Genomic DNA, 21,638 nt, shown 5'->3' with positions numbered 1-21,638 from the left:
GAATTATTTTATACACGTTTGCTTGGAGTACTTACCTGATTCGAACAGAATAAGTCGGATATTCACAACGTCTGCGGCGACGACGAAGGAAAGTAAGCCGCCCTGTCAGCGATAGACCGGTGGCGCCATCTCGTTTGTTGGTCGTGAAGATTCAACAAAGGAGGGGGGTCCGGGAGGTTTAAAGCCACTCTTTCAACTGGTTTTTTATGGTCACAGAAAACTTAGCTAGGCCAAACTAAGTTTTCAGCAAGTTATGTTTTCTGTTACCATTAAAAGAACAATTGAAAGAGCGTCTTCAAACCTCCCGAACCTCGCTCCTTTGCTGAATCTTTACGGCCAACAAACGAGATGGCGTCACCGGTGCGATCGCTGACAGAACGGCGTGATTTCCTTCGCTGTCGCCCACTGTCGCCGCAGACAATGCGAATATGCGACTTTTTTGATCGATCCAGGCAAGTAACCCAAAAAGATGTAGGATGAAACAATTCTGTCGACAAAATGCCACTTCTGTGCGAAGTTTCAGCTTGAACAATGCGCCCATTTAGCTGGGAGAAGTATTCTACCGCGTGCGTTTATTTGCGCAACACGCGATATATCAAGCACTGGTTCCCAGAACTTTTCCCATGGTCTTGCAATAAAAGCGCTTTCAACTAGCAGTACTTTGCAACCACATCTCCTAGTACTCGCCATAGAAAACTGGTCACTACCCATTCACCCCTATCACTCATGTGTGTCCGTACCCAAGTGAACCGGATACTCTCGCTCTGGGCGAAGCAGCATCAAATTTTATCAGACCGCCAAGCAGCCTCCGTTGCTTTGACCGCGAAGGACACTGAGAAACCGCGCGCCTGTACCTCCTGAGCTTCTAAAACGGCGCAGCACGGGAAACGTAATAAATCAGCTGACGGTAAACACTCCGGCAGGAGTTCCAAACGCAACACAAACAACAAAATATCACGGTTGCGAACAGTGAAGGGCGTTTTCCGCAAGAAAGTTGAATCCGCTCGAAAACTGCAGTGGTGCCCATCCACCTAGTCCTCTTCTAAGGCCCACTTGAACGTCTGACTCGGTGGCGCAACGGTAGCGCGTCTGACTCCAGATCAGAAGGTTGCGTGTTCGAATCACGTCCGGGTCACAGTTTTTTTTCTTTCTTTTCAATTTTTTTACCCCTTGTACTATACCTTAAGCAGCTGCAAAATTAGGACACCAAGAAAATCTCGTGAGGCTGCACACTTAGCGGTTTCGCCTGTTTTTTTTTTTTTTTTTCTTTGTTCTAGGCTACATGTCGCGGCGCGCCTTGGGGGCTGCTCTCAGGAAGCGTGCGAAGGCAGCCTCTAAACGTCGACTCGGTGGCGCAACGGTAGCGCGTCTGACTCCAGATCAGAAGGTTGCGTGTTCGAATCACGTCCGGGTCAGAGTTTTTTTTTTCTGTCATCTTTCTAGATGAGCATTTTTTTAAAAATTAACTCTGCAGGATACTTATCATGAAGCACAAAGTGAGTTTGCCAAATTCATGCGATCAACATTCCAAGAGCTACCATGCGCAGGATATAACAGCACACATGCACAAAATTAATATATCAAATCTGGGGAGGGTAACGAGTATGGCATGGCGTACAAAGGGGGATGGAGGTGATATCGTTATATTCCATTTCTTACACTCTAAAGCGAATCTTCGAGTACACATGTATGAATGCGCATATAAGCCAGAGCCTTGATGAATATTCATTTTTGTCTGATTTGACACAAAATTCTGCCTCTAATAAACAAATAAGATTGTTGACAGCATTCAGTATATGAACTGGTACTCCTGGATGAAATGGTCCATATAAAAGATATGTATAGCATAATATATTGGACACAAAGCTTTTCCTCAGAAAACAAAAATCTAACATGGGTACTCAAACTAATTTTTTATTCTACTTCCCAGCAATAATTAATCACTAATAATATGCTTAATTTCTTACGATCAATACTTTGCTAAAATGCCAGACTGAAATATTGCAAGCATCAGTACTAGTTTGGTAGAGCATGCATCTGCCTATCATATTTCAGCTGTGGACAGCATAAGTAGAGATCAGATTGTGAAGAAAAATTTGAAAACTTACGCAGCCTTTTTAGACCAATTCAGTGAACATGCTAACTGGTCCAAATGGTCTAAGGAACAAACTGCCAGTTGATTCCAGTTGGTTCCCAGCTTAATTTCCAGTGGGGATCAAGGGGGAACCAGTCAAAAAAAACCATTGGAACCAATTGGACATTCCAGTTGGAACTAAATGGACATTCCCATTGCTTCCAAATGGATTTCCCAATTGGAACCAATTGGTTCCATTTGTGTTGTTAGCCACCGACCAATTGGATCCAACTGAACTAGCCAACTGGACCCATTAGGCCAGGCAGTTATTTGACCCAGAAAATATTCACAAAATATGTTACGTTCATTGAGAAAGGTAGCTAAATGTTTGAATAATATGCTCTAGGATCTTGGATGAATATTTCTACAACTTAACACATTGTAATGTGCAAAAGGAAAACTGATTTATGAGGACTGCGGGGAGACACTCTGCCTAGTGCCAATCAACATTTTTCTACGGAATTGAAATTAACATGCTTCTATGGAAATCAAAGCCAACAGACACAAATGCATCACACACAATTCCCTGGTGAAAATCTTTCCCAGCCCAAATGGTTTATGGAACAATTAGCAACATGCACATTCAGGCACTAGTAGCATACATTAGCTCAATATGTACATCCAGAGAACACACTTCTGCTCCAACTTATATACTCAATTTATTAGGCTCTCATGCTGGGGCCGGTGGCGCTTGCCCTCTGAGCGCAGATATTTAATTTAATTTAAGCTCCAGTAGTGGTGTAGGTGATGAGTACAATTTATTAGGCTAAGCTGCTGATAGCTCTTATTGTAAGTACCATATTAGTTCTACCTTTTTCGTCAAACATGCAAACATTTATTGGATAAATTTGGTGCAGTTCGGCAGACCAATTGGATGCAATGGGTAATACCAATTGGGCTCACCAATTGGAAATCCAAATGGTCCATTTGGACCATCCAATTGGAACATCATTCCAATTGGAACCAATTGGAAACCCAAACGGTCCAATTGGATAGTCCACTTGGACCATCCAATTGGAACACCATTCCAATTGGAACCAATTGGAAACTGAACTCCTTCATTTGGAACCAATTGAAACCCATTGGAAATCCAATTGGTTCCAATAGGTTTTTTTTGACTGGGGAGCCAACTGGGAACCAACTGGAATCAACTGGCAATTGTGCCTTAAACTATTTGGACCAGTTAGTTTTTGCTTGGACCTTTCTAGATAAATGCTTATGTTAATAAGATTACATATATGTGGCGATCCATTAATACCACAATTTCTTAGCAAAACACTGCTGGAATGTGTGTATTTTTGGTCGTAATACAATATTTAAATATTCACAAAAGTTGTCTGGAAAACATCCTAGCTTACATATGAAAGGAGCCAAAAGACAATAGCTACCGTATCAAGTGTGAACTTTCCTACCAGTGCTGTAAGAGAATTATGTACATGACCTCTACAGCCCATCTCTAAAGTAGTTTGCAACTGGAGTAATAGCAATAAATCCAGGACGCATACACCGGTTGAACGTGCTTCTCCAGGCCAACATCTGACTGCAGCTGAAATATGGTATACTCAAAACATCAACATCCCAGCTATCGCAGTCTACTGCGAACACATGTGCTTGGGCTCGACTCCAAACGGCACTATTATATACATGACTTTTTTAGCATTTGTTTCCGTTTGTGGTTTTTTTTGACTGCTCATACTGAAGAAACATGCATATACTCCTGCAATACTATAAATATATATTCCTCCAAGCGCTGCAATGGTAAGACAGTACCCACATAATCGGAAGGGCTATACAAGCATAATCAAGCAAGGGCTAATAATAATACAAGCAAGGGCTGGACATAATCGTGCATCTTGTTGCTTGCTCATATATGGCCTTGATGTGCACTTGACTCTTGCTTAAAGTGTCCCCATCAGATAGATATCTAGAGCTGTCCCACAATAGATCATGGGTATTGTTTCGTGTGCAAAAAGATGAAGCTGAGACAGCCTGCAAACAAGTAAAATTCCGTCACTCTCTGGATGCAAACAAGCTAAGCATCAATGCTTCCATCACTGAAAAACCTTCAGTGGGATTATCACCTTTACATTACCGCCATTTCAATGTTGTAGTATGTTCTTACTGCTGGTCATTGACAGTGCATACTAAATGGAAAACAGCTGCAATACACACAGTGACAAAATGACGACATAGCTGTGCACACTGACAAATATCAGAACAAATACCAAGACAGGACTATGTCTTGCCTTACCCAATATCTGTTTCCTTATATGTTCATGTTATTCTGCGCAGTGTGGAAAGTGCAAGCTGTATGTTGAATCACTGCATGGTCATATATATGTGTGTATATGTTGGGAATGTGGCCTATATACAGGGCAGAACTGACTAGTCATCATGCATCCGAGTTGGCACTGTCGTATGAAATGTACTGCTGAGGTAATATCTTAGCAAAAAATTGGCTGAAGGCTTAGCTTGGTTAAGCCTGGCTGATTGCGAAAGCAATAACACCTGGCTGCGCTTTGGTAGCTTAGTTTCTCAAATTCACGCGTAGCAGACTCGAACTCGCCAACTCTTATCTCTTGTTCTTCATGTCGCTGAGCCACGACGTCACCGTCTCGAATCACCACAATGCTCTGCTCTTTCTTCTTGGCTGTATACTGCAATCTTCTTTTAGCAAGCCGCTCTTCTTTCTGTTCCGGCGTTTCTTCCGCACGGCGTTTTCTTCTCTTGTGATTATATCGTTCTGCACTACTCACAGATTCTTCTTCGGCATTAAGTAAAGTTAATTGAATTCATTTATTTTCGTAATTAAGTGAATAAATTAATTGAATTAATTAAATTAATTAATCCTCTCCTAGCAAGGAACGACCTCCACCGACGGCAGAAAAGTGCTAGCAGTATTGCTTTCGCAATAAAACACTGCCAGACTTACCGTATACCCCCTCCCCCCCCATTTAAAAGACTAACAACAACCCACCCACGGAAGCCCAACCAGAACAGCACATTTGATCGTGACAGCAGCCATGAGCTTCTTATGTGATTATAGCAAAACAAAGTTTAGCTGAAAAAAGTTATATCAGGCAAGTCCTAAGATATTCTATAAGCACACCTCCAGTTCACACTATTTCTCACACCCTGCACAGACCGGGGTGCAAAAGAAAAAAGCTCATGAGTGTTCACAACAAAATTACTGCCAGCAAGGTAAATACATTTACCTGACCAGTCCACGCATATGGTTGCATTGTCACTAAGACAGCTGAAAGTAAATCACCGGCCTTGGAATGCCAAGAGACATGATGGTTAGCTGGACCTCATTTATTCTGCATCCACTGAATGGCGTGAAACCCAATTAGATGTCCTCAACCCCCTTAGGCAGTAAGCTGCTTTCCGACAAAAGTAGAAAGTGAAAAACAGATGAGGCAGGCCAGATATATTACTCCGTATATGGAAGTGTATACTTTGCAAAGTGAGGAAAACTGTACAAATTGAAATGGACAGTTTTTTGAGCACCTGCTGCACATAAAAGCATGCAGTAGTTTAGTCTAACACATCAAATCACTGAGCTTAATCAAGAAGACGCTATTTCTTCCAACATCACATCATGTGCAAATCTCATTCCTGACTTCATGACCACTCACTGTAGGCCCATTGCCGCCTAGCAGATGTGTCACTCTGCGGCCACTACACCACTGACAGACATGACCCAGGTGCACATACCCAGTTGAAAAAAATCCTACGTGGTCAAACTGTTTTATGAAACAATTACCAGTTGATTCCATCCGGTATCAACTGGTTTCAGCTGGAATCAAGTGGGAATCGTTCCATAAACCAATTTGACCAGGTAGGACCAGTTACAGAACTTTCACTCAAATCGTGCCCACCTTGTTTGATGTGCATTTGCACTGCTTGTCAGAGACAAGCCACTGCTTGGTGCCACGTACAGGTGCTGTACATTCATCAGAACTGATGATGCAGCACCAGTTGTTGAGACATTGCATAAGCTAGGAGACATCCCAGTGTGGACATCAGATTAAGACCCAAGCCACCATTTCCCCTTCGTGGACATGCCCAAAAGCTGTAGCCATTCATCACCAGAAATTCCCACTGTATTTTGTTTTTGTTTTTTTTTCCAATAACTATGGCGACTGCTCATCCCCACGGGTGCATATGGGTGCATATGGTCTTGTGGTTGTTTTCTCACACAAGACAAGCCGTGTAGTGCCACTTATTGAAGCGATCTACTTTGTCCGCAAAAAACTGTGATCACGCACACACAACTATCTGCTATGAATGTTCACAGTGATACGAGCCATCCTCAGCCAAGCTAGAGCATTTTGATACTGCACTGATCAGCATCAACGGTGCTCATCACTATTGCTGAAATGTTTGTTTCTTTCCAACTTCTTTTTCCATTTGTATCACAGGCCCAACCACTGCACTTTGGTCTTGAAGTTGGTGTCAGCTTGCCTGCCGCCACAGCAATCAGCAGGAAAAGCGAACGAACTAAGGAAGCACATTAAAAATTTTATTTCTTCCCACTCAGCCCAGAAGGAACAGTTTACTTGGTCAGCAGATAAGCACATTAGACTCTGCTGGTCACACCCATTATTTTCTAACCACAGTGTTCAGCTGTCCTGAAGTAAACTTTCACAAACTAGGCCTCATGGTCCACTTAATCCAGAAGGATAGAGTGGGGACTCTTTTCCTTGCATGTGTGCAAGGGGCGGCAGAAAGTTAGGTGGGCAGATGAGATTAAGAAGTTTGTGGGGACACAGTGGCCGCAACTGGCGAAGGACAGTGTTAATTGGAGAGACATGGGAGAGGCCTTTGCCCCGCAGTGGGCGTAGTCAGGCTGATGGTGATGATGATGATGACGATGATGCATGGGGCACCATATCCAAGAGTCAAGGATTTAAAAAAAAAATTAAACTGAAGCCAGTTTAAAGAACTTGATGATCAGCCAATTTAAGTTTTCTGTTTCAGAATAGACTGATCAACTCGACAAATAAACAGCTCACACTAGCACTGCCTCTTGAAAAGTTACAGATATGAAAAGTTTCAGTGAGAAGGTTTGCAAACCCTTATAGGAGTACATACACCTAATTTTGGTGGCATGTTTTCTTCTCTACAATGATGCAGAAAACACTACTACGCATGAATCACCATTTGGTATTCGCCTACGACTGCTAAGTAATTTACAACTGAATTATTTTTTCATGCTTGAAAGCATGAAAGCTATTTCGGTTTCAACAGCTAAACGATGGCTGTGACGTCAAAAAATGGTTATATGTCACGTGAGGCATAGAAAAATTGATATATTCGATATATCTATATAAAATCGATAAATTATAAGTCGATATAATCGCTGCTGCATCACTTTAATTCACTACAGTGATGAAGCCGGCCTTCCTCAAGAGCTGGAATGACAACGAAGGTAGAAGCAGCGATTATATTGCACTTTCTTCATACCTCACGTGACCTACAACCACACTTTGACGTCACAGCTAGTCATCGTTCAGCTGTTAGAACCGAAACTGAAACAGCACAAGAAAAAAATTTGGTTATCAATTATGTAGCAGTTGTAGGAGAATATCGCGTGGTAGTTGATCCATGTATAATAATGTCTTATGCATCATTACAAAAAAAAACACGCATCCGAAAGTTAGGTGTCTATGCTCCTTTAAACAACACAGAACGCCACAGTCACTGAGGAGATCTAGTGATCTTGGTGATACAACCACAGCCGATATGAATTTAAATATGATACAGATTCATAAAATTTCTTGGCCATATGTAGAATGTGCAGGTCTTCCAAATACTCTCTTGTGAGGATGAATGATACTAACCTGGGAGATATGACCGCATTCGCAAGTACTAAGTGCTGCCCTAACAATGTCGATGCGATGTTTCTGAGCCATGAAGTATACACCAGAAGAAGTAAGAAGTGGTGCACAACCATGAATAAATTCTGTCAGCAGTAAACAGATTTGTGTGAACACAATTTGCACCCTTCAGCCCGTGGTGGATAACTGAGCTAGTCAGAGCATTTTTTAAATACTGCAGTGGACAAGAAACAGAGAAAGAAGGAAAAAACAGACAGGGCGACGCTGCACTGACCACTAAAATTTTTATTTGAAACTCCCGTGCAGAAGCTTCGTTTCGGCAGCCATAGGGTAATGTTTTGCTTTTGCTACCCATGGGATTCGACATATCATCAAGGCCCTACTGCGTTAAAACATTTTTAACGAGATGGCATTAAGGCTTCTGTTCTGAGGAAAATCCAGCGTCAGCGTCATTGGCATTGTGAGCGAAAAATCTCTGGAGAAGCAACGTAGGTGGGCCACCCAGGTTACGTGATCTGGTGGCACCATCACAACCTGCCCACCGGATAGTGAGCAAACCGCCCACAGTGACGGCAGGCAGTTAAATTAGCGACTGGTCACTCGGGAAGAGCAACCTGGATTGCACAGGGCCCACAACTGGCAGCACGTACCTGCCATGGCAGGGCAGTGGTGCATCACTTAAACGCTGCAGAACTGCACTGGAAGTGGTATGATAACACTCAGGAATCTATGAATGTAAAGTAGAGAATGATCGATTCCGCCTATATGGGCATTAACCAGGTAACGCTATCGTGCCATACTCTTTAAGTCAGAGCTGTATCCCCTCAAATTTTCTTGGTCCGTTCTCCAAACACAATGAGCAAAGTGTGCATAAGATCACAGCTCCTCACAAATGCTGACAGAAATAACTGCAGCGATGTGGAGAGGTATAATGCTTTAGCTTTGTCACTCGGATAGTGTGACCAATTTGTACTGACAAACTGAATTCACTCACACTTAAAGTTTCAATTTGACAATTCATCTAGCACATTGTTCAATTAGTTGAAAAAAAGATGTACAGTGGTCATCAATTTTCCTGCTCGGTGGTGGTTCTGCTATTTACTCTCTCACATCAATTCTTCAAAATGCAAACGATCCCGGTTTTTGCTCATACTGACCCTACCAATGCTCACAGATTGAAGATCCGCCCTCCTCTCCAATTTTCTCATGTCCATGGCACGGTTTAGGTGTCCATCGAGAAGTGAGACAGTCACAGCACCTTTTCTTTTTATTTTAATTTCTAATGTACCACGTACCTGGCTGAGCCTTCAGACATCTATCGCCAGTCCATTTTTGTGGAGATGGCAATCCTAATGATGGTGCATAACATTTCTGAAGAAAGCTGTGCTTGTAAACTGCACCGTCTAGTTATTTTTCAGTGCTAGATCCATGGGAACTAGTAAAAGAACTCCTTAGCAGCTATAATTGACCAGGATACTCAAGTAACACTTGTTGCTGGGCTAGTTGGTGCATTATTCTTCGTACAAAAGCTAGCGCAAAACACGACACAAACAAGAAAGGTAGACAGGACAACGCGTTGTCCTGTCTACCTTTCTTGTGTGTGTCGTGTTTTGCGCTAGGTTTTGTACGAAGAATATTGACCAGGATGTGAGGTAAAAAAAGAACATAGAGGACCACTGCTTTTTCCTCCAAACAACTGCCAACAGCATCTACAATGCTAATGACAACAGCTTACTTTTTACTTTTTTTTATCAGTACCGCAGCTGTGGCGTAGTGGTTCAAGCATCCCCCTTGCAGGCGGGAGGTGCGGGGTTCGATCCCCAGTGCCGCCGGGTACCCACCAGTAATACAATGGGTGCAAGCTTTCCCCTGGCCTGGTGCTTGGTTTATTACAGGGTGAAATTGTTGGGAAATGGGTTATTAACCCTACCTTGTGTAGAAGAAACAACCTTGTGCCATGGCGCTCTTTGCCCGCGGATGCCCTTGCACCATAAAAACCCATCATCATCAACATTTTATCAGTGATGGGTAAAAGTCGCCTGAAGTGGTGCCAGCCTGTTTTATATATGCCCCCCCCCAGCTCATATATGTCCCATCACTGAAGAAGAAGCATGGAGGACAGATGCGTACACACCTTCTCGGAGATGTTGAGGTGTCCCAGCATGTCACCACTGAGGACGTCTGTGCCAGCATTGTAGACGACCAGGTCGGCACTGAACTCACCCAGGGCAAGCTGCAGGTGGCTGCAAGAGACACAAACCATGTCGCACTCTCTCTCTCCATGATCATCATCATCATCATCAGCCTGACTATGCTCACTGCAGGGCAAAGGCCTCTCCCATGTCTCTCCAATCAACCCTGTCCTTCGCCAGTTGCGGCCACCGTATCCCCGCAAATTTCCTAATCTCATCCACCCACCTAACTTTCATCTGCTCACCCCTGTCAGGCTTGCCTTCTCTTGGAATCCACTCCGTTATACCTTAAGGACCAGTGTTTATCTTGCCTTCACATTACATGCCCTGCCCAAGCCCATTTCTTCCTCTTGATTTTGACTACGATGACCTTGTGTTTGACCCCTTACCCACACTGCCCTCTTTCTATCCCTTAACACAACTACAATTTTTATTTTCATAGCTTGCTGCATTGTTCTAAATTTATGCCGAACCCTTCTCATTAGTCTCTGTGTTTCTGCCCCGTACGTGAATTATGATTTCATTTCCATTTCAACCTGGAATGCACCTATAGGCAGCATAAATATACCACATACGCAGCTTTGGTTCGTGTTCAGTGCTTAACGCTCCATGTTTCTAGTAAGAGCCCCAGCAAATGACTGTTCGAGCTCCCTCAATTACAGCAGTGCACCAAAATTTTAAAACTTCAAGCACACAACACTACAAACCATCTAATTTTCACAAAAACCAAATTTTCACATTTTTCGTGCATGAGAGAGCTCACAAAAATCTGTCCTGAGAGTAACTTGGGCAAAACAAACAACTCCTAATTGAGCAAAAAATAATGTTCTTTGTCTATTCCTTGCCCCCTTCATGAAATCTCTGGAAACCAGCAACGACCAGAAGCAGTCATCAGATCTTACAGCAGCCTATCTGCAAGTCAGATTGAACAAGGTCATTTTATGAAAAAAAACTGCAAAGAACCTTTAAGCTCCTCTATAAGGATAGTATCATGTGACAGCATTAATGGGTTTTAATGCCCATACATGCTGAATTTGTCATTCTCTATAGTAATAGATATGTGGCAGTCCTCATACCCCCCCTGGCGCAGTGGTGCAGCGGTTAAGCGATGCACCACTGCCCTGCGAGGGCAGGTGCTCCCCAGCGGTGGGCCTTGTATGGCCAGGTTGCTCTTCCCAAGCTACCTCTCGCCACCAATCATTGACTTAACTGCTACTTGCTACGGCGGTCAATTTGCTCACTAACCAGTGGGCAGGTTATGATGATGCCGTAAGATCACATGATAGGCTTGGTTTGGTTTATTGGGGTTTAACGTCCCGAAGCAACTCAGGCTGTGAGGGACGCCGTAGTGGAGGGCTCCGGAAATTTCGACCGCTCCTGGGGTTCTTTAATGCGACCTGCCTCCTAGGTTGCTTCTCTGGGAATTTTTAGTGGATTTTCTTGTTCACAGCCAATGTCGTGTCACCGACAAAGATGCTGGCTTTCCAGCAACATGGGACCCTTAATGCTGTCGCGTTAAAACGTCATTTAGGTCTTGGCTTGACGGAGTTCCCTAGCATTCAAATTTGTTCTTAAGATTCACTGTCACGAACAGTAGCCATTAGCGTTTTATGCCATGGTTGGTGTCATGAAGGTGGGGCACAATACAGCAGAGATCCGCATTCGCTGATTTGTAGCGTCCAAAAACTTGCACACCCAGGAGGACGAAAGCTGCATTAAGGGGCCTACCATTTCCGTTTTGGCAAATTTAGTGAGCGCAAAATATTCTGAAACTGAGACGTCAGCTGAATTTGTTAAATACTGAGGTTATAAAAAGTGATTGGCTTGCAGTATATACATGATGAAGTTTAGCGCCAAAAACGAGGACTAAGTAGAAGAGAAGACACAACACGAGCGCTTTTTCGCAACTAAAACTTTAATGGAAGAACACATGACATATATACCCATCTCGTGAAGTAAATCAAAAAAGAAGAAACATACATGATATCGTCAAGATAAAGCTTAGAGGGTGATACATCTGAAGAGTGCTGAGGGTGCAAAAGGTACATAGAAAGTGCAAAAACAGGAAACTTCATGGTCACAATCACAATCACGAAGGGCAAACCAAAATACCCAAAAAAACCCCAAAAAACCCCAAAAAAGGGGGGAAAAGGAAATGATATTAATTCCACGTGTGATCCAGGTATGCCAGCTCTTTTGCTGTTAAAGAAATGGACGGTGCGCTTATGCATGAATTTCCCTGTTGCGAAATATACTTCACGAGATGGGTATATATGTCATGTGTTCTTCCATTAAAGTTTTAGTTGCGAAAAAGCGCTCGTGTTGTGTCTTCTCTTCTACTTAGTCCTCGTTTTTGGCGCTAAACTTCATCATGAATAAGATTCAACTCGCCCAACTTTCCACCTTACTACTGTTGCAGTATATACTTGAATGCTGCACAGAAAGCAGGGGCTCCAGAACCAAGAGGGGAAGCCGGGGGAGGGGGGGGCAGATCCCCTATAACAATCCTTACGGTGGGAGTGAGAGCTTAGAACTCCGCTTCCTGTCCCATTCACGTTTGTTTTTGAATGTAAATGCCCATTTAAAAGGACTTAGCCCCCTCATAAGAAAACCTGTGAGGGCTCTGGCTCGGCCTGCAGCCCTGGATGTGGCATCCTAGCAGCAAATAATAATCGAGCATACTTGATGCCTGAAATCCTATGTGCTGGCGAGTGTTCGAGGGAGCATAAAGTGAGCAGAAAAGCCCAGTTGTCTTCACCTTTCTTTGGTACTCCTGCTTCTAGAATTCATCACTGCAGAGTTCATATTGGTTCAGCAAACCAAAGCAAGATGTTATGGTTACCGTGCCACATGTGAGATCATTGCAAGGCAATCAACCAGACTGAAACTTTCACGACCCTGTCCTGTAAGCACAAAAGATGGGACCATCCTCACATTATCTTCATCAGAGTGACTGTCCAACCACTGACACTAACAGCACGTTAACGGGACTCCGCCCTAGTGCCCACGCTTTTGAGGTTGGAAAACAACCACATATGGAAGCCTCTGACAAGCTTCCAACAGACTGTTGCTATGGTATGTGGGGTTTCACATTCCAGATTGGCACCTTGGCTATGAGAGATGCCCCAGCAGATGGCTCTGGAATCATTTCCACCACATGGGGCTCTTCACCGCACACTGACAATGCACAGCTAGCACATATACCGTTTATATACCGTTTCTCTCCATCGAAATGCGGCTGCCACACTGGGATTCAATACCACAACTCTCTATGTTTTCTTCACTGCATTTAATTTGAGAGCCATTTATTTCTACGTTTACTTTTTGTATTTTGCATCTGAGCCTTGTATTTATTGCTGTATTTTGTGTTACAACTTGTATTTAACATTTTTCAATTTTGCTAAACCTGTTCTTTTTTTCATATATTATGTATTCGCCCCTCCTGCTTGGGCCTACTGTAGGCCTGCAGTATGTTCTAAATAAATAAAATAAATAAATAAACAACATATTGAGCTCAGGAACCCAATGGCATAGCCACTATGCTGGGACCCCCTCTGACATAGTGTCTGCCATGCTTCACATTGCAATCTTGCTCTTGTGCTTGTTCAGTGATCAATTTGTCACCACGCCTAACAGACCCAACACCAATTTGCAACCAATGCAAGCAAATTTACCTAGAGGGTAATAAACTACTGATATATCTAACTTAATGCGATGCCTTATGCAATAACTTTATGCAATAACTTATGTAATACCTTTAGGCCTTTAAGGAAAAAAATAAATGAAATGAAATGGGTTGGAGCAGGTTAAGTTATGGGTACCACTGAGGATAGTGCAAGAGTGTTTTATGAATCATATTCAGTGCTAAGACATTGTGCATGATTCTTCAATCATGTGCAACCTGCCGCGGTGGCTCAGTGGTTATGGCGCTCGGTTGCTGACCCGAAAGACGTGTGCTCAATACCGGCCGCGGCGGTTGAATTTCGATGGAGGCGAAATTCTAGAGGCCCGTGCACTGTGCGATGTCAGTGCATGTTGAAGAACCCCAGACAGTCGAAATTTCTGCAGCCCTTCACTACGGTGTCCCTCATAGCCTGAGTCACTTTGGGACATTAAACCCCAATAAACCAATCAATCATGTGTAACAAAATTTAGGATGTTCATAAGCGAATGTAGAACAAGACGGCTTCAAGTCAGCTCATTTAGCTGAAGATGTTGAACAACCTGCAATCGACACACTGTCCATTGATAATGAACTTAGATGAAGTTGAAGAGGTACGGCACTTGCACTGTCTTCATTTTTTCATACAGGTTTGTTCCAAGTTTGTGGTAGAATGCATCCTGCAGTACTGTAGAGGGACGTTGGCTAACAAGAAGTTCCTGTTCAGCTGAAATGCGTGCCTAGCGTGCCACTCACTCGTCCACCAGTTTTAGGTAGGCTTCATCCGAGGTGCCCGGCCGTAGCTCCACTCTGCGTCGGATGGCCCCTGCACAGAACATGCCACCCAAGCTCCTCAGCACGACAGTCATCAGAATTAGGCAAAATTCTGATTACACCTTTCTAGTACATGATAACTAGTAATCACGCAGCATAATCTCCACACAGTTGGACAGCTATGTTAGGTACAAATATTATTTTGTGCAGTGTGACTTGGGTGTCTTGCATGAAACACGAAGCATGAAACAGACGAAAGAACAAAAGTAAGAGACACCACAGACGAGCACTGGAATATGGTGGAATATGTGCCCCTGCATTAGTAAGACAAAGTCTATTTCATTTCAATGCTTCTGGTCTAAGAAACCATTAAACGCAACAAACCCTATGTAGAATTTAGCACATTTACTCATATAGCAGGCACTAAAAAAAATACCTTTATGAAAACCGCAAGGTAATATATAATAACAAAAATTTACATTCTCACAATGAATGAAGCGGGTTCATTAGTTATAGATAAGTAAGACAAACAGCCAAACTTTTTTTTTAAATTATAATTTTAAAATTATTTTTTAAAATTTTAAAATTCTGCAGCTTATTTGTAATAAGGGTTCCAGATGTAAGTTTCAATTTACTTTTGTGAACCTGACCATCATATGCGTGTTTAATAACAACAAGCAAGAACAGATGCAAGCAACCGTCAAAAAAATACACTCAAGAACATCAGGCCTTAGGCAATAAATTTTGCTCATGTAGCACAGGTAAACAGTACACAAGGATCACACAATGCCCAGCTAGTGAAGATTCCACCTCATGTTTCCCACTGTAGCTAAGCAGTATAGCACACTATTTACACTCATTATATACAATATACACTCATTATATTGTAAGCACTACATGCGACCTTCGTCTTCATCTGTACATATCTATCCCCCATCCCCCATTCCTCTGCCCCATCACGCTTCGCTCTTTCGACCCCTGCTTCTGCCTCTGCACCTATTCAGCTGCTATCAGCCCCGGTCTCACCCCAGCTCAAACAGATGAATTGCTTGCTGTCTTGACCAAGCATGCCGCTTCCTTCGATACCCAGACAACAACCTTGAGCCAAACCACCGCAGCTAAGCATCGCATCTACACAGATGGTTCGGGCATCATTCGCCGTCGCCCGTATCGTTTGTCTTCTAGCAAGTGCAAGGTTATTCAAGATAGCGTAGCCGACATGCTCAAGCACCACGTCATACGCCCTTCTTCGAGTCCTTGGTCTTCGCCTGTTGTGCTGGTTCAAAAGAAGGATGGCTCAGTACGCTTTTGTGTTGACTATCGCGCCCTTAACAAGATCACTAGAAAAGATGTATATCCGCTGCCTCGGATTGATGACGCCCTCGACTGTCTCCAAGGTGCACAATTTTTCTCTAATCTCGACCTAAGATCCGGATACTGGCAAATACCGATGCATGAGGCCGACAAGGAAAAAACAGCTTTCGCCACTCCCGATGGATTATACGAATTAAACGTTATGCCGTTCGGCCTATGCAATGCTCCGGCAACGTTCAAGCGCATGATCGACACCGTTCTCCGCGGCCTGAAGTGGAAAACGTGCCTATGCTACCTCGATGACATAGTAATTTTTTCTTCGACTTTTTCTGAACACCTTGTTCGTCTCGATGAAGTGTTAAGCGCACTTTCTGAGGCCGGCCTTCAGTTAAACACCAAGAAATGTTGCTTTGCTTCCACTTCTATCAAGGTCCTCGGTCACGTCGTTAGTCAGAAGGGTGTAAAGCCTGATCCCGACAAAGTGGCTGCAGTTTTGCATTTTCCCCGCCCATTACGCGTCAAAGACCTGCGCAGTTTTCTGGGGCTAGCGTCATACTTCCGGCGCTTCATACGCAACTTTGCCTCAATTGCGGCCCCTTTGCATAAGCTCCTCTGCGCTGGCACGCCGTTTGTTTGGTCTGAGGTCTGTGAGGCCGCTTTTACTACCTTAAAGGAGGCTCTCACATCTGATCCCATACTGGCACATTTCGACGACAATGCTCCAACGATTTTACACACGGACGCCAGTGGACACGGCATTGGTGCCGTTCTTCTGCAGAGGCAGCACTCCTCGTGCGAGCAAGTCATCGCCTAACGCCAGTCGTACACTGACTGCAGCGGAACAGAACTACACAATAACTGAGCAAGAGTGCCTCGCTGTTGTCTGGGCCATTCAGAAATTTCGCCCTTATTTGTACGGCCGCCAGTTCACAGTTGTCACTGACCATCATGCCCTGTGCTGGTTGTCCTCGCAGAAAAACTTGTCCGGGCGCCTCGGCCGCTGGATTCTCCGTCTCCAGGAATATGACTTACCGTCACCTATAAATCAGGCAAGAAACACCAGGACGCCGATGCGCTATCTCGTTGTCCCCTCGCCCAAACCGAACCTCCGCGCGTGTCCTCCGCCTGCTCAAACTGCCAAACTACCCCTTCAACGGCTATCTCAACCTTGACCGCCGCACCCATTGACTTGATGCCTGCTCCCAGTCTTGGCGATCTCGCCTCAGCGCAGCGGGCCGACCCTTACTGCCGGACTCTTATCGACCATCTGAGTGGTGCTACGCGGCCACCGAATGCCCGCCTACGTCGCCAACTTAACTCTATCAAGATAGTCGACAACATCCTTCTTTGGCACAATTACAGCCCCTTCGGTGACTCATGGGTGCCTGTTGTACCCCGTCTCTTCGCCGAGAAGTTTTGCAGGCCTTTCACGATGACCCCACGGCTGGCCACTTAGGCTTTCAGAAAACTTATGACCGCATCAAGCGCCGTTTCTTTTGGCCTGGCCTCTCAACCGCTGTTGGAAAATATATTGCGTCTAGCATCTCTTGCCAACGTCGCAAACGGAGCACGTCTGCCCCTGCGGGCCTTCTACAGCCTCTCCCCTGTCCTTTCTCCCCTTTTGAAGACGTTGAGATTGACCTCTACGGTTCCTTACCATTAACACCAACGGGCAATCGTTGGATCGTCACTGCCATCGACCACTTAACCAGATACGCTGAAACGGCCCCTGTTCCTTCCGGCTCTGCTTCAGAGATCGCCCATTTCTTCCTGAACGCCCTCCTTCTGCGCCATGGAGCTCCTCGTGTCCTTATTAGTGACCGCGGCAAGTCCTTCCTCTCCAGCATCCTTGCTGAAGTTCTTCACGCCTCCAGAACCGTGCACAAAACCTCTTCAGCTTATCACCCTCAGACCAATGGACTCACAGAGCGCTTTTATCGCATGCTGTCCAATATGCTAGCCACGTACATCCAGCCCGACCACACCAACTGGAACACCATGCTTCCCTTCATTACCTTTGCCTACAATACTGCCGTGCAAAGAACCACCAGCTTCTCCCCATTCTTCCTTGTGTATGGACGTCAACCTACCTTCACCCTCGAAGCGTCTTTCTTCTCCGCCCCCTCAACCTCTTCCAGACTCTCTCACGAACAGTTTACTTCTCGTCTTACCTACTGCCGTACCATTGCCCGCCTGAATACCAATGCCTCCCAAGCCTCCCGGAAAAGCACCTATGATTTCTCCTATCATTCCATATTTTTTCACCCTGGTGAGGAGGTACTGCTGTGGACTCCAGTGCGTACCCCGGGATTGTGTGAAAAATTCTTAAGCCGTTATATTGGTCCGTATACTGTACTCGAACAAACATCCCCAGTGAACTATCGCGTTGCCCCTGTTCATCCTGTTAATGATCGTCGTTGCCGAGGTGCCGAAATTGTTCATGTCTCCCGCCTCAAACCCTTCACCCGTCGCCCTACTGTGCCATAACCTGCGCCCGGGCCGGTCGCTTTCGTACACGAGGGTAGAAAGTGTAAGCACAACATGCGACCTTTGTCTTCATCTGTACATATCCATCATCATCGCTCATCTTCTTCTTCGAAGGGTTGGTCGCCATATTTGCGAGTGCCATTAAAGCTCTGTTTCCCGTCTCACAATATATACACATATATGTAATACACTCATTATATATACACTACATACACTTGTATATAGTGTATACACCATATACACTCGTATATAGTGTATACACCATATACGCAACAGCTGCCAGCCTGCCCCTTATATCACACACCTTTGGCGTACTCGTCACCAGGGTAGATGGCCCGGTTGTAGACGTCCATTATGTACACATCCTTGTCGCCCAGGAAGTCCCGTGCATAGCCGTTACCCTGTGGCACGCAACAAATCACCAAAATTGTGTCCTTGTAGTTTGTTCATGGGCAATAAACTGACATGGTTCACAGAGCTACTCATTTGACGCATCTGAAGAACCACAAAACTGAGGCACACATACAAAAACTGAAGTTTGACAACCAGCAGTCAGCAGCAGCTATCCATACGGATATTATCTCTTTGGAACATGTCAGTCTATATGAGATACAATTACCCCCTAGAATTTTATTGTGTTGCCCTTAAGGGAGGGATGTGGCTTTGAAATCTCCAAATATGGCCAAAAAAAAAAGATTTTTTTTATAATTGTTGTGCCCATTTGTATCCCTCGTTTTTTTAGGCTGTATCTAAGTTTCAGCTTTGAAATCGACTTGAAAGTACTCTAAAAATTTTTTTTTTTGTAAACCATTGTGGTTGTGCATGGCAGCGAAACACTCAAACAATAGCCGTTTTTCTTCATTAACGCTTTCTGCCTAGACACCTTGCAGGACAGATTTCACCATGCTTGGTTTATTTATTTGACCCCCTTGTTTTGACGCACTCCTAGGACCACTACGGAGGCCAAGATTTTATTTGTTTTTCAGATTTGAGAATTTCAAATTTGTTGTATGAAATTTTCTCCTCACTCAACCTCAAGGAACATTGCATCACAAAAATTCAGAGCCAAAACTTGTGCTTTGCAAAAAAAAATTCTAATGTCCAGACCTGTAGTGCATCGGTAGGATTGCAACGAATGTTGAACTAGCCTTCCATCACATTTTCTTAAGTGTGCAGCAGCCTTTTCGCATGACTCAGAGGAAAACGGACATTAGAAACAATTTTCTGGAGATATAGTAACAGTGAAAATTTGTGAAAGTGGTCGCAAAATCATGTCAAATATGCTCAAAACATTTCATACAAATGCACAAAGAAAAAAAAACAACATTTTGCTGAAAGCTGTTTCCCCCCCTTAAAGGTACACTGAGGACAATGACATCAAATTCTCTTTCTTGATAAGAATCAATCCTAGCGGCTCTTTCTCACTGTGCTCATGTTTGTCCAGGAGGAAAAGACGCATTTGTGGCTAAGAATACCGGATCGAAAAATATCCCTGCCACCCAATACAATTAAACTTAACACAACATCAAACCCACAAAAGACTTCCCATGATGACCGTTAGCAAGTGAACCTTAGTTTAATTTCGGAACTTTTTGTGGAATTTTGTGTTATCAGCAAATTCCAAGTTTTTTTTTTATATTGTTGTTACGAGCAAGGAATGGTAGAAGAATGGGAAAATGACTAATTTACCTTATTTTTATGAATACAACAAAGAGGAGGTTTGAGACCTCAGGAAAAATTTAAACGAAATTCAAATACGATTATAGCGAAATCCCAAACCATTTAGGCCAGCCATAACTGCAGAACAATCCACTGCAGGTCAGGTTTCTTCCAGAGAAAAGGTTCGAGTTTGCAAGCGTGCCTGGGCTAAGTTAAAAAAAAAAACAGCTGACTCCAATAGGGAAATTTCCAACTGAAACGAACTGCAAATTTCCAACCGTAAATTAGTACATAAATGGACCAACTCAAAAGTGGCCAACAGCACTTATTGAGTCCCAAGCAGGCAATAACTGCAACCAAGAAATTTGCACAAAATACACTGCGAATTAATTAAGCTGGACTAAGTTCATAATGTTAGAAATATGAAGGTAAGAAAAACTTATTGGTGAGGATTGCTGGGAGATGTCTTAAGTAATACCAATGTCTTAAGTAATACCTTAAGTAATACCTTTCTACAGTGCTGAAAGCACTGTAGAAAGGATGCCTGCTAGCATTCACTCTCATAATCAGCACATTGTGTGGTGAAAGAAAGGAGTGCGTTTATTATGTGGGGGAGAACAATTGTACTTCTTGACAAACAGAGTAGGGGGTGTGTTCATTACAGGTCCATAACTACAGCGCAAACGACAGGACAGAGATGAAGAAGGGACACAAGTGCATGCTCACTGATTATATTGTATTCTCGCGCATGTGATTTGCTTGGTGGCACGTGACTGGTACACTAGTATGTCAGTCATACATGTAAGTGTGGACTGCATTCTTTTCTGGCCGCCAGGGAGGTATTTATACCTGCTGGCATCCAATAAAACTTTAGTTGTGAGTCAGCGCTGTGTGGTGTCCCTTCTTCATCTCTGTCCTGTCGTTTGCGCTGTAGTTATGAATCATCGAAAACACCAATTTGCCCAACAAATGCTTTTGTCGAACTTCATTACAGGAATGCATCCATTACATGAGTGAATCGACACCGTGAATTCTCATTCTCAAGGGGGCCCCAGGCATCTTGCTCCCATATACTAAATCTACGCAAGGTGCACTAATAAAAGAGTGTGGCTCACACGTGACTGAGACTGTCTTTACCATTCGACAACATTCACTGAAGCGGACGTGTACACGGGACCTAAAAAACTCAAGACTCACACACAAAAAAATGCAAATGAACATAAAACACCACAACTGCCACACAAAGAACGTATAAACTTGCACATGGCTGTGGATGTAAGCAATTCCATTGTGTTCCTGAATAAAGGCTGGTGCTCCCTAAGCATACTGCTGGACTATATAGAAAGCTGCAGCTGGGGAGATGAGGCCGAGAAAGAACATGGAAGTGTGCGGTTGTTCCGCTGTGAATAAATTATGCTAATTGGTTCCAGTATGTCTGAACTGACTGGCAAAGAAGATGCCTTAAATGAGCACAGACTAAACAGCAGTAAAAAAACTAGCTGCTTTTGAACCTTTTTTTCCTTCATGACTCAGTTGTTTTTTTTTTCAGAGATAAAGGGGGGGGGGGGGGGGGG

At 43.9% G+C, this 21,638-nt stretch overlaps 1 protein-coding gene and 2 non-coding genes across 5 annotated transcripts in view; 2 read left to right on the top strand and 1 right to left on the bottom strand.

Annotated features, from left to right (window-relative positions):
• Positions 1–21,638, bottom strand: part of HDAC11 (Histone deacetylase 11) — a 74,512-nt gene that overhangs the window by 38,398 nt on the left and 14,476 nt on the right. For all 3 annotated transcript variants that reach the window (XM_089572294.1, XM_089572293.1, XM_089572295.1), the window contains exons 6-8: positions 18,710–18,806; positions 14,587–14,656; positions 10,112–10,220 (exon numbers count right to left, since the gene is read on the bottom strand). In XM_089572294.1, the coding sequence (XP_089428420.1) occupies positions 10,112–10,220; positions 14,587–14,656; positions 18,710–18,806 (276 nt within the window). The remainder of the gene's footprint in view (positions 1–10,111; positions 10,221–14,586; positions 14,657–18,709; positions 18,807–21,638) is intronic.
• Positions 1,064–1,135, top strand: TRNAW-CCA (transfer RNA tryptophan (anticodon CCA)). Its single transcript has one exon. It is a non-coding gene; the product is annotated as a tRNA-Trp (tRNA).
• On the top strand, positions 1,344–1,415 carry TRNAW-CCA (transfer RNA tryptophan (anticodon CCA)). Its single transcript has one exon. It is a non-coding gene; the product is annotated as a tRNA-Trp (tRNA).

Source organism: Amblyomma mixtum, chromosome 2 (assembly GCF_055824585.1).
Source record: "Amblyomma mixtum isolate Tamu chromosome 2, ASM5582458v1, whole genome shotgun sequence".
In the NCBI taxonomy this organism is placed as follows: Eukaryota; Metazoa; Arthropoda; class Arachnida; order Ixodida; family Ixodidae; genus Amblyomma; species Amblyomma mixtum.
The sequence above is the reverse complement of the archived record's forward strand: the minus strand, read 5'-3'. Positions and strand labels throughout refer to the sequence as shown.